The sequence below is a fragment of the Leptonychotes weddellii genome, chromosome 15 (assembly GCF_054177405.1).
Source record: "Leptonychotes weddellii isolate Sample4059 chromosome 15, ASM5417740v2, whole genome shotgun sequence".
NCBI classification, from domain to species: domain Eukaryota; kingdom Metazoa; phylum Chordata; class Mammalia; order Carnivora; family Phocidae; genus Leptonychotes; species Leptonychotes weddellii.
In genome coordinates this window covers 1523847-1537049 of record NC_138383.1, presented here as the reverse complement: position 1 = coordinate 1537049, position 13203 = coordinate 1523847, and the positions used below count along the sequence as shown (strand labels likewise).

At 65.2% G+C, this 13203-nt stretch overlaps 1 protein-coding gene and 1 long non-coding RNA gene across 13 annotated transcripts in view; one reads left to right on the top strand and one right to left on the bottom strand.

Annotated features, from left to right (window-relative positions):
- The window catches only part of AATK (apoptosis associated tyrosine kinase), a 30760-nt gene extending 17623 nt beyond the window's left edge, over positions 1-13137 (bottom strand). For 3 of the 10 annotated variants that reach the window (XM_081804295.1, XM_081804296.1, XM_081804299.1), the window contains exon 1: positions 7634-7787. Coding sequence is in view for 3 of the 10 variants with exons in the window: in XM_081804292.1 (XP_081660418.1) it covers positions 7634-7997 (364 nt within the window). In the remaining 7 variants the exon portion in view is untranslated. The other 7 variants (XM_081804294.1, XM_081804300.1, XM_081804297.1 and 4 more) reach the window with 7 other exon arrangements.
- Positions 7868-13203, top strand: part of LOC115938838 (uncharacterized) — an 8878-nt gene continuing 3542 nt past the window's right edge. For all 3 annotated transcript variants that reach the window (XR_014140338.1, XR_014140339.1, XR_004073854.2), the window contains exons 1-2: positions 7868-8007; positions 10690-12275. This is a non-coding gene — a long non-coding RNA (uncharacterized LOC115938838). The remainder of the gene's footprint in view (positions 8008-10689; positions 12276-13203) is intronic.

Genomic DNA, 13203 nt, shown 5'->3' with positions numbered 1-13203 from the left:
CTCCAGCCTCAGCCTCCACCCTCAGCCTCTGCCCTTGTCCTGCAGCCTCAGCCTCCACCTTCAGCCTCTGTCCTTGGCCTCCAGCCTCAGCCTCCACCCTCAGCCTCTGTCCTTGGCCTCCAGCCTCAGCCTCCACTCTCAGCCTCTGCCCTTGTCCTGCAGCCTCAGCTTCCACCCTCAGCCTCTGCCCTTGGCCTCCAGCCTAAGCCTCTGCCCTCGGCCTCCAGCCTCAGTCTCTGCCCTCAGCCTCCAGCCTTAGCCTCCCCCCTTGGCCTCTGCCCTTGGCCTCCAGCCTCAGCCTCAGGCACCCTGGGCCCAAACCCCTTTAAGTGGGCCCAAACCCACTGTAGCCCCGGGGGCAGCTGTAGGAGGCAGGGGGCTGGGCCGGGGGGTTCTGGAGGAAAACCCCATGGGGGCTTCCTGGAAGCAGCAACTAGAGCTCACCCCTGCCACCCCAGAGCCTCACAGCCCGGGTGGGTCACACTTCAGGCATAAGAAGGGTTCTTTTCCATTGTTATTAGGCTTCTGCTGGAATCAGGGGAATCCACACAGAAGGGACCAGAGTGCAGCTCCTTTGTGCGAAAACACAAGTTGTAAACGCCAACACGTTTGTGAAATTAAACACGCGTGAGAAGTAACAGCAAAAGCTAAGGAGCGCGCTGCAGGCATCGGGTGGGGAGCTGCCTCCGCACCAGTGCTCCCCAGCGTCCCCCCCACCGCGAACCGGGTCCTCACTCGGCCCAGCAGAACCACCCAGAACCACCCAGCGTTCCCAGCCGCCCTCCGTCCCAGGTCCCGCCCCCGCGGCTGCGCTTGCGTGGGGACGATTTCCAGCAGGGGACCCTGTCTTGCTTGCATCCCCCACGTGGACCGTGACGGGGACGGCGCAGGCCCGGCAGCCACTGTCCATGCCAGAATGGGACGCCTCCTCCCCGGCCAGGTGGCCCGAGCGCTGCGGCCAGCCGGTCATTTCTGAAGGAGGTGCAGCATTCTGTGAAGCCGCACGGCCACGTTTAGGTACAGCACCTCACACTTACTGGGCACCTGCTGTGAACCGAGCTCTCCCTTCCAGGTTGCGAAGGGGACGGAGCGTCTCCGGGGAGCTGGGTGGGAGAAGGGTGGGGGGCACAGTTCAGAACAGAACCAGGTGCCGGGCTGGGCCTCCCGTAAAAGGAAAATGTGACTTGTGTTTGCCATCAGGTAAGCCGCGTCCGGGCGGGGCTGTCACATGACGGGATCATCCCCTCCCCGCTCCCTCTCCAAGCACCTGTCCCGTGACCCTATGGGAATGAAGCTCTACTCAGGTGAAGGAAGCCAAACTGAGCAGAGGGCGAGCCCTAGCCTGGAGCTGATCACACGTGAGAAATTTGCGATCATTAAAAGTGACTCGGTGTCACCAGGAAGACGCGGGACGCCAGGGGCTGAATGAGCCGCCGAGAGCCAGGCTGGCCAGGCGGGAGTGAGGGGCCATGCAGGGGTCAGCAGCTCCACCACACACCGGGTAACCTCAGACGGATGGTGAAGTCAAATTATAGCAGCACGGAGGAGAACAGGTAGACAGCAGGTTCCTGGAGAAGAATGTTTACGCTCAAAGCAATGGAGGGAATCACAAAATATCGATGGGTTTGGCTCCATAAAAACGTGTGTTCCACACAAGCCCCAGATGAAAGGCAAATAGCACACCAAGAAAAAGGATTTATAGAACAGAGATCAAAAGACTGGTGTCCTGACTACAGAGGGCCCACAATCAGCAAAAAATAAGAAAAGCACCTTAAGACACCCCCCACATCATAAACAAGCCAACTAAGCAAAGCCCACAAGAAGAGGTTCAGCCTCGTCCATAATCAAACGAGCGCGACCCGAAACGCCTCGTCGGCTTCCAGAGGGAGGGCGTCCCCAGCCGCAGCCCGCGCTCCAGAGCCCGCCGCCAGGTCCCCTGTGCGCGCATCCCAGCAGCAACGGGAAAGCGGGAGAGCTGTCCACAGAGCTGCCCCTTGGGGTCGGCCCTCCCGTTGGCCGAGTGATTCCTCGTCTGGGAATTTACACCAAGAGACTGACCGGAGGACGCACAAACCCAGAACAAAAGCGAACCCGGGAATGAGTGCGTTACCAGTGCAGACGGAAGCATGTCTCCCACAGATGGTCGTTGCGGTGACGTTTATAACAAAAAACAGCCCAAACGGTCCCCCAAAAAAGGAAGGATTACAAAAAACACTGGTATATCTGCAAAGGAAACCATAAAAAGAGAATTGAAGAAGTTTTAAACCAGGAAAGCTCAACGTCACGCTTCTAACTCTAAGTTCGAAGCAGCAAGGCCTCGAGGACACGTTTGGGCGCGAGGCGTCGGTTACGTGACTGTGGGGCCACAGGCTCGGGGGTCCCCCAAACACATGCATGAGGTCTCTCAAAGGGCATACTTCAAACATGCACAGTTTAGGAGCACCTGGGTGGCGCAGTTGCTTGAGCGTCCGACTCTTGATTTCGGCTCAGGTCATGAGATCGAGCCCCACGTCGGGTTCCACGCTCGGCACAGAGTCTGTTTGAGATTCTCTCTCCCCCTGCCCCTCCCCCCACTGCACTCAAACTCTCTCACAGACTTTTTCTTTCTTAAAAAAAAAAAAAAAGACCATGCACAGTTTACTCTGTTTCAGTTCTACCTCGATAAAGTTGCAAACCAAGAGGCAGGATGCAATGTTGAGCGAAATAAGTCAAACAGAGAAAGACATGGATGGGTTAGCCTGGTGGTGGGTATTGAGGAGGGCACATTCTGCATGGAGCACTGGGTGTTATACGCAAACAATGAATCATGGAACACTTTATCTAAAACTAATGATGTAATGTATGGGGATTAACATAAGAATAAAAAAAAAAAGAGGCAGGATGCAGAACCCTTTATAATTCCAGGTCACAACTAGTTAAACAAACAAACAAAAAAACCACCTGGAAGAAAAGATCTCAAATTACGAAGAGTGCTTGTTTGGAGGGCAGAATTCTTTCTAGTCGTCTGCAGTTTGTATCTCCTACCATAGACATGCAGTCCATCTAGAATCAAACGTGTATAGTTTTACGTAATTATCGCTCACACTCAATCCCATCATTCCATTTTTAAGACCCCCACGGCCCCAGCACGTGCAGAATAAAGCCCTGGCATCAGTGAGTCTTGGGGTGCACCCCCCACCCCCCACTCAAACCCCACCCCGGAGAGTCACCTAGCCGGAGGTCGGTGAGGTCTCCCCAGGGACGCAGATGGAAGGTGGAGATGGCCTTGACCAGGCAGGAGAAGGGGCAGCGATCCTGGCTCCAACCACCCCCAGGGACTTGAATTTTGGCCCCGTCTCCAGAGCGCCGAAAGGACAGTGGGCTGGGCGCATTCTAGGTCCTGGGGCAGATCCCCCCCTCAGCGCAAACGGCACTCAGGGTGGCGGTCCGCGTGCCCAGGGTGTCAGAGGCCTCTGACACCCTCACCTCCCAGCCCCTGGAGGGAATAAGCAGCAGGATCCGGCAGGATTCTGGGGTTCCCAGGGCGGGGCTGGGGGCAAACAGGAGGGAGGCCATGCTGTGGGCAGAGCTGGGGCTGGGGGGCCTGGGGGGCAGAGGCTCTCCACAAAGGTTTGTCTGTGGGCCCAGACCTGGAAGTTGCTTCCACGAGGAAGGGAGTCCTGAGCAGGACTCCGCGACCCTCCACCGGGTCTCCGCACTTGTGTGGTCGGGCGCGCCTCGCTCGCGGGACCCAGGCCCCTCTGCCTCCTCCCTTCCCCCAAACCTCAGAGGCCAGCCTGACAAATGAAAGGACAGACCAGGGACTGAATCGGAGCCCTAACTTGTCTGCAAGGGAGGCTCCCGGTGCGGGGGTGGGAGCAGTGGCTGGAGCACTCATGCCCACACACGTGGGCTCAGACACACTGGCCTCCGGGCCCCCAGGCCCCGGCACGCCCACCTCCCCCCCTCCCCCCCGCCCCGGCCCCGGCCTCCCTTGGTGAGAGCCACACCTGCAGGACTCATCCCACCCCCCCAAGAGCTGGCGCTGCATCCAGAACCGTCGCGGACAGCCGCCAGGCGCATCTGACCACAGCCAGTGGGGAAACCGAGGCCCACCCTCCCCACCTCCGAACCTGATTCTGGGCCGGGGCGCAGCGGGACCCCACCTCCGCAGCTGCCCAGGCGCCACCCCCCAGCAGGCAGAGAGGCCACGGGGCGTCTGGGTGGGGAGACTGTGCCCCACTGCCCCCACCCCACAACCTTCCGCCCCTCCTCAGCCCCGAGGCCCGGTCTCCTCACGTGCCAGACAGAGCAGGGTGCCGCCTGCTGCAGGACAGAGGGGGCCGGAGGTGTGCGGGCCCGAGGCCGGCGCTGAGGGACCCCGGAGGTTGGTGGGGATCGGGAAAGACAGGGGGCTGGGGATGAGAGGCGAAGGCACTGCCTCCTCCAAGAGAGGGCACGCGGGGGTCCCAGGGCGCGGAGGGCCAGCTAAGGCGGGAGCCCGAGCCCGCCAGCCCCCTGCTGAACACGCAGCTCAAAGGCCCGGCCGGGCCGCCCCGCCGGGTGCACAGGGCCTGCTGGTGCAGCTGCGGCCGTGGGCCACGCGGGGTCACGGCAGCCGCTCACCTGGAGGGCTCCTTCCCGGAGCCCGGACCACAGGCCAGGGCGGCCGGGCAGTTGGCGCGGCCGGTGTCAGCCCCCCTGCCCACTGTCAGTGTGGGTCAGGGCCCGAAACCTCCCCAGAGCCCACGAGGGGGACCCTCGGGCTCTAACTCCCCAGGGGCAGGAGGGCACCAAGGGCGCTTGGGGCCTTCCTTCCGGAGAACGCGGGAGGGGGCACACCACGTATGCTCACACGCACACGTTCACACGTGTTCACACGCTCTCACCCATGCGCACCCACCACATATTTCTATGTCCTCACACTCAACCACCTGCGTGGGCACGGACACGCTCACAGGGACGTGCACACACACTCGCACACCCAGACACGCACGCACGCTCTCGGCAGCACGCACTGGCCGTCTGGGGGTACGCCAGCCCCAGGGGCTCCGTCGGGATCCCGCCCAGGACCCGCCACAGGGCCCGCAGAGCAGCCGCCCGGCCCAGCCCGCGTCGGGCCAGCTCGTCACAAACACGGGGACGGAAGGAAGTTCCGCAATCTCCACACTGCCCAGTGACACGTGAGAAAGCCCAGGCCTGGCCACCAGCAGCAGCACCAGAGGCCCCCCGCGCATGGGGACCGCCCCCCCGTGGCTGGTCCTGGCGTGGGGGCTCGGGGGGCTCGGGGTGGGCACGGGGGACGCGGGTGCTGCTTCACATCCCCCCCTGACTGGCACAAGGGCCCCCCCCACTCGGCCCCCAGCCTCGTCCACCTATCCTCACAAGACATGCCTGCCCGGGGACCCCACGCCCCCTGGGGGCCTGTGGGTGACAGTCCTGACCATTTTGTTCACCTGGAGACCTGCCCTGGCACGTGCTGGACACCAGGTCACCCCGAGGGACCCGAGCTGGATAATGAGTCCCTCTCTTGAGCTTGGCCAGGGCGGGGGGCACTGGGGGACAGCAGCTCGGTAGAGGCCAAGGGGCCACCAGGCTCAGACTCGCCCCAGCCACCGATTTCCTGCCATCCTTGGCGCCAAGTTTCTGCCTGGACCCCACGCGGGGCAGAGTTGAGGTGAGGCCGGCTGGGGAAGGGGGGTGGCAGGAACATTGCCCAGGCCAGGGGTGGCCTCAGCCTCAGGCAGGAATGTGCCCGTGGGCCTGGCAAAAGGAGCCAAGCTCTGCCTGCCCGGAGCAGGCTCCACCGAGGGGCCGGGACAGCCGCCTCCAAGGCTAAGTGCCCTTGAGGACCCAAGTGCCAACCCGGAGGTCGGGGCAGAAGCTGCCTCTCGGCTGGGTGGGAGGGGGCTTCTTCAGGCTTCTTCCCAGAACAAACAAGATGGCCCAAATGCTGGAAACGAGGAAGGGAGAGGGGGAAGGGCTCGACACGTTGCGTTGGCCGGCTCCTGCCGTGCCGTCTCCCACGGTGGCCCGTCCAGCCACCAGCATGGCGCCACGGAGCTCGGACTCTGAGACGCACCACCCGCACCTGCCCGAGGGCTGGGTCCCAGAACACACAGATACCCCCCAAGGTGACAAGGGAGAGGCTCAGAGGGGCATTCACGGAAGAGATCTCCACGGCGGGGGGGGCCGGGCAGGCGCCAGGCAGTCGGGCGGCCGCGCCCTGGATCGGCCAAGGTGAGAGGCGGACACCGAGCGCTGGGAGCGAGCCCCGACACGCGAACCCAGGGACACAACGAAGACCCGCGCGGCACCGTTTGCTGCTGTGACATGTCCTCGTGGGGCGACCCCTCCATGCCTGCGTGGGCCGGGGGGCAGGGAATGGAGCGGGATTGGCAGGGCGCGTGGCTTTGTCCCCGGGGACACAAGTGCTCTAAAATTGGTGGTGACAGCTGCACAAGAACGACAAACCCACTGAAGTACACGCCGCGAAGGGCTGAGTCCTTTGGAATGCGGATCGTGTCGAACGAAACGGTCAAAGAGGAGTGGGGGGCGGAAGGCGACGACTGGCCACAGCGGGGCCGGCGAACGCACAGCGCTCTGTCCCCGGGGAAGTACTGTCTGCGAGTGAGCGAGGCACGCGACACGCAGCCCCACCAGCCCCACCAGCGCCGTCGACGTGAGGCTGAACGAGAGCAGGAGAGGCACTGGGTGCGGCATCCCCACAGAAGTCGGTTCCCTTCTTCCCGGGTCTGGAGGGTATCCCCGGCGGGTCTCCCCGCGAGCAGAGCCCGGCCGCCTGCCGGGGACCACGGGCGGCTCCAGAGCCCTGGGCAGCCGGCGCAGGCGCCAAGCATTACAGAGTCACTGCATCCGTCTGCAGGTGGCCCCTGCCCTGGACCCTCCCAGCTGGGGCCTGAGGCTGGCCCGTGGCCCCGAGCAGCACTGACTGCAGAATCTGCAGGGCCCCGTGCAAAACGGAGTCCCGGGCCCCTTGTTCAAAATCAAGAACTTCAGTGTGGCGGGAACAGGGCGTGAAGCCCTGCGGGACCCTCCCCGGAGCTGGACACCCAGCGAGGACTCCTCGATGTAGGACAGTGTCCTCAGCACCATCCTGCTGCCCGTCTCCCACGCCAGCCTCAGCACCGGGGAGACGTCGGGAGAGGCCGGGTCTGGGGGCCCAGCTGCCCTGCTCCCAGCCTGGCTGACACGGACGGGCAGGTTGTCTCCCTGGCCAGCCCCAGGCCAGCTGTCGGGGCTGCCCGAGGCCATGTGCCTCGGCAGGTGGGCGGCAGCTGCGCGGCCCCCTCCTTGTGGGGAAGGAGGGGGCACACCACACCCTCGCCAGGGGTGAGCCAGACCGGACCCGGCCGCATCCCGCCGTGAGAGGTGACCTGTGGGGCCCCGCCCGCCCCTCCAGGCGCCGGGACCCACTGCCGCACCCCACACGCCCTGTGACAGGTGAGTGACCCCTAGGCTGCCCAGAACCAGCCACTGCACCAGCCCTGCCCATTCCTCTCCTGCCACTTCCTCCGCCAGGGCCGGAGCCGGGGCCAGAGCCAGGGCCACAGCCTCGTGACGACAAGCCCCTGCCCCCCCGGGGCCAGAGGGGGGGACAGCGGCCCACGTCCTCCCAGAAACCCCCACATACCCGGCTCTGGGCGGCCGCTCCCACATGGCTCCGACTGCTGGTCTAACCCCAGGGTGACCATCTGGAGACCCTCCACCCCACTCTGGGCACCCAGGCACCCTGCCTCAGCCCCAGGTCCCGGCAGAGGAAGCCAGGGGGCTTGGCGTGGACACGGCCCAGACAGGCCGCTTGGGGACTGGCTCGGGCCCGGCCTCCCCTGCCCTCGCTTCCTCTGCCGCTTCCTCTGCCGGGGGCGGGGAGGCTTCGGGCGGCCGTGATGCCGGGGCCCGTTCCCATGTGAGAGGCAGGCCGGGCCCCGTGGATGCGCGGGTCCCGAGGCCGCCCGCACCTGGGTTCCCTCATTTTCTTCCCAAGACTCCGCCATGTGTACAGAGGTGAGGCCGGCTGAGGGCGGGAGGCAGGCTGGGGGCTCCCTGGGGAGGGACCCGGGGCTGCCTGAACAATTCACAAGTGGGGGAAAGGGGGGGCAACAACAGGCCTGTGGGTTCTCTCAGCGCCGGCGGCCAGGAGCCCTCCGTCAGGGCCCTGTTCCCTCCGGATCCTGCCGGCTTCTCCCCGCTTCTGGAGGTGCCCGGAAGCTTCCTGCTCCCCCAACCCTCATTACTTTCTCCCGTAAGGACCTCAGCCACTGGACGTAGGCCCACCCCGAACATGACCTCATCTTAACTCCTAACATCCACAGACTATTTCCAAACAAGGTCCCATCCCGAGGCTCCAGGTGGGCAGGAATTTGGGGGGATGCTATTATATCCAGGAGCCCACTGAAGAGGGGAAGATGGGGTCCATGGAGGAGTTTCCCAGATAAAAGAGGGGTGCACGCACCCCAAGGCAATGACCGCCGGGGGAGGACCAGGCTCAGCCCGCTCTGAGAAAAGCTCCGTGGCTGGGTGAAGCAGAGCTAGCCTTTGAGGACCAGCCACGAGGACAGACAGCTCTGTCCACAGGACTGAAATGAGAGCAGTGGTGGGGGCTGGGGCCCAAGCGGGGGAGGCAGGATCTGGCTCTCCCCTCAGCCAGGACCCCCACCAGGAAGCCCTAGTGCCCCCCACCCAGGCCAGCAGAAGTCAACAGCAGAATGGGGCTGTGGGTTCACCCAGGAGGTCAGGGCCATGGGCGCAATGGGCCCTGGTGGGGGCTGAGTGGGCCTCACGGGTGGGACCCCCATGGACGAGGTGGTGGGGAAGTCCACACACAAAAGCCAGGGGCACCCACGTGCCTGGTTCAAGGTCACCTAAGGCCAGGGATGTGGGCTGGCCTCGGGGGGACCAGGGCCCAGGCCAGCCCCAAGTCCAGGCTCTGCCTGATGGAAGGAGTAAGAGGCTCCCACAGCAGGGGAGCCGGGCGGCCAGCAGGTCAGGAGGCCACACTTGGGGCGAACTCGCCCAAGACGCGCCCTCCGCTCCCAAGGAGGTGACCCCATGTTTGAAGCAGCAGGCTCTGCCCGGCAGAAATGTACCAGCTGCCCGCCGAGTGTGCTCACCTGTGTGAAGAGGTAGGTGTGCAGGTGCGCACACGCCACGGTCACCTGCACACGCGTGTGGGTGGGCGTGCAAATGCGGTGTGAGTCACATTTCCTCACCGGAGGGCACGTGTGCATCCGTGCGCTCACACGTGTGCTTGCGTGTGTGAGCCTGCGCGTACCTGCTTGTGTGGGTGCAGGGCCCTGTGGGGGAGAAGCAGCCCCCCTGAGGGAGGGGCAGAGGCCGGCTCCCTGGAGAACGTGCCCGAAGCGGAGGCACGGTCTCCCCGGCCCCCTGCCCGGAGGGGCACGCCTCCCCTCGATGGCCCGCACCACGCAGTGCGCCCCAGCCCCTCGGGCACAAGGGAAGGAAGCAACACTGACCAGAGGGCCGGCTCTGGGCCCCCTGAGCCTGAGCGGGTCTGCGGGGGCCTGGGCAGCGTCTGCCTCCAGCCAGGCCCCCCGGCAGCAGGCCGTGAGCAGAAGCCACTGGGGTTGAGAACTGTCGCCAGGGTGCGTTTGCCAGGCCTCTCCCCACGGGGCGTGCCCTGCCCGGGCCGGTGTGGGGCACAAGTCAGCAGCCGTGTGTGAGCTCCTGGCGGGCCAGGCAGGGGGGGCGACGTGAGCAGAGGGGCGATGTGAGCAGAGGGGCGACGTGAGCAGAGGGGCGACGTGAGCAGAGGGGCTGGGGGAAGGGCCAGGGGCCGCCCGGTCTGCCGAGAGCTTCCCCAATCTCCCAGTCCCACCACCCCATCAGCTGCGACCCCACAGCTGCGACCTCGCCCCGCCACCAACCCTGGTGACCCTCACGTGACCCTCAGAGGTGAGCACCGCACTAACTCCCACCTTACAGGTCGGGAAACTGAGGCAGCACAGAGAGGGCCATGTGGCCAGGGAGGGGCGGGTCCACCACCCACTGCCGGGAGCCCCGGGGGGCAGCCAGCCCAGAGGGCAGCCCTTCGGACAGCTCCAGGCCCCCCGGGGTCAGGGACTCCGAGGCCTGCCCAGAAACCACAGCAGCCTGAGCAAGGCCTGCTCTCACCAGGCACCTACTGGGGTCCCTCAGGCCTCACCAGGCCCACCCACTGCCTTGGCACACTCCTGGGGGAGAGGTGACCCCAACTCCCTCAAAGCCATACCATCCCCTCCTCCCAGCCCAGCCCAACAGCTCCCGACCCACCATGTGGCACCCCAGCACCCCTCAGTTCTTGGCTCCCACATCTTGCCCACTTGGTCTCCCCAGGGTGAGGTGTCACTTAGGCGAGGCTGAGTCTCAGAGAGGTTGAGTGATCAGCCCAAGGCCACACAGCACTGAGGTCACACAGCTGTGACACCAAGAAGTCCTGCACGGCCACCCACATGTTGGGAAAGAGCCAGACCCCAGAAGTGGCCGCCTGCACCCGCCACATTGCCCCAAGAGCACGCATTCAGGTCTGGCCCCTCATGGCGCCCCAGTCCTGCCCGTATCTGAGAGCTGGTGGTGGCCCAGATGGGCAGTGGTTTAGGTGAGGGACCCCCAGCCCCGGGCTTCACTTGAGCCTCAAACTCAGTCCCCTTCTCGACATAACCACCACCATCACTGCCCCTCCCCCCACAGGGACCACCAAGGAATCCCAAAAAGGATCCATGGCCTGGCCTGGTGGCTTTGTGAGGATCCCCTGCCTGGGCCCAGCCTCTCTGTCCAGCCCTGACTGTGGAGCAACCAGATGGCCAAGAACACGGGTCTTCCCTGCCCTCCAGGCTTGGTGGCCCCCAGCAGGGTCCTGCCCCCCCCTCCGCCACAAGCAGCCCTCAAAAGGAACCACCTCTCTCCACAGAGATGAAGAGATGGAGGGGGATGGAGAGACACCACAGAGCTACTGCGTGTGTACCACCCCCCCCTCTAAAACAGCATCTTTGTTCACGGAAGGCCAAGTTCCCCCAGGTGCCCAGCATGAGGGCTTAGGGGTAGGCATTGCTGTCCCGTTTTACAGATGAGAAGATAGGGTCAGAGAGACTCCAGCAGGTGGGAGCTGGGCTCTGAATGCTGGGCATTTGGCAGGAGGCCAGGGGACCCCAACTTTCCCCCTCCCCAACACCCACGTGGGGACCAGCATGGAGCCCTGCACCCCAGCCCGTTACCCACCGCCACCAGCCAGGGCTGTTCCTCCCACAGGGGGACACAGCTCTGCCCTTCGCTGGACCTGCCAAGGGGACCTCCCCTTGCCCTCCTGACAACTTCTTCCCTGTAAGTCATTAAACTGACACGTTATAATTACACTGATCGCAGCTGCAAGACACGCAAAGCTGTTGTTTCTCTAAAGTGGGGGAAGGGTCTGGTGCCCAGGACACACCCGAGTGTAGGGAAGGGGTGCTGAACCCCACGGAGGGCAAGTCTGGGCTCCACAGAGTGCAAGAGGCCGGGCGTGGGGGAGGGCCTCCATCCCAGGGTCAGTCCCGGCAAGGCGCGTGCACACACACACACACACACACGCACGCACACACATCCCAGCCCTGCCGATAGTTCCAAGGCGGCATCCCAAGGCTGGACCCCCACCCCCCAGCCGGCAGGCTGCCTGGAGCACTGGCCCAGAGCCGCCCAGATGCCTGGCCCCAAAGGTTGTCCGGGCCTGGGGCTGCTACCCTCCAGCCCCCGGGGCCAGCCGGGGCTGTGCCTGCCCAGACTCGGGGCCTCCGCTGGCGACAGCGTCTTCTCCAAGCCCTGGGAGTTGGTTGCCTGGGAAGTCTTTTCTGAGGGATTGACACCCACACCCTAAACCCAACAGACAGACCTCACGTCAGCTCCCTTCCCCCAGGAGCAAATGCCTGCACATGGGGCCGTGCCCAGGGGACCCTGCACATGGCTACACACACTGGGCCCTGCTCCAGGCAGGGAGACCCAGGAGAGCCCGTCACATGTGCGCCTGGCTTTGTTTTGGCTGGATTAGACTGCGCCAGGGCTCCAGGGACGTGTGGGTGGGACTCGGGCCCCCGGGCCCTGGCTCCAGGGCAGGGAGTTCTCCCCCACACTGGAGAAGGAGGGCTGGAGCCCGCCACGACCCCGGGAGGAAAGCCTGCCACCTCCTGGTAACGGACGCCGGCCTCCGGCCGCCCCCGGCCCTGTGCCCGCCGCAGCTGCCCACGACCGCCAGGAGGCCAGGCAGCCCCGGGTAAACACGCGGCTGGCACCACCAGTCTGGCACGGTAAGATGCCGGGCCCCAGGTCCCCCGCAGCCAGCCAGACAGGGCCACCTGGGCCTCCCCCGCCGTCCAGGGGGCCTGGGCACCCACCGAGGCCCATCTCCTCCGAGCCTCTGCCCAGTGGGCGCTGTCCTGTGGGCGGCCGCTGCTCCCACCTCCCGTGCAAGCTGCTGGGTAGCCGGGCAGGGCTCCCTAAAACTGGCTCCCAGCAGGGAGAGGGGCTTCCCACACTCAGACCATGGACCGGCAAGGGGCCATGGTGGCCTGGGACCCAAAGGCAACACTCCCACCCCTCCCAGGGGGCCCTTGGTCCTGGCCACTTCCTCCCCTGGACACCTGGGGCCAATGTAGGCCCTCCTGCCCCAGTTACCTGAGCCGGAGGCATCCACAGAGACAGTGGCCTGCGCCTCCGCCGCCCACCCCCCTGCCAGAGGCTTCAGCCCTGCCCGGGGCCAGCACCAAGGCCTGCCCACCTCCACCGAGTGGGGTCTCTGGGGGTCCTTCCCACCAGCAGTTCCTCCTGCGGGCTCTGCTCAGGGTGGGGAAAGGGTTAATTTCCATGCAAAAGAGGAAACCGCCGCTCAGGAAGCATCATGTCCGCAGTGGGGGGACTGGGGGGGTGGGGCGCACAGCCCCGGCAGGTTGGGGGCAGCCGCAGCGGGCGGAGGGCTGGCCCAGGGGCGCGGCCAGCGGACTCACCGGGGTCGAAGTGCGAGCTGAAGGCGAAGCTGGGGTTGAAGAAGGACGACGACATGGCCAGGGCCAGCAGCGCGGCGGGCATCCCCCGGGCTGACGCTGCGCTCAGGACGCCCGGGGCCCCGGCCCGCGCCGCGCCATCGCCCGAGCGGCCGCCGCAGGTGCGGAGCGCGCCCTGCCCGCCGGCCGCCGAGCGCCCACCGCCGCAGCCGCAGCCGCAGCCGCGGGCCGGGGG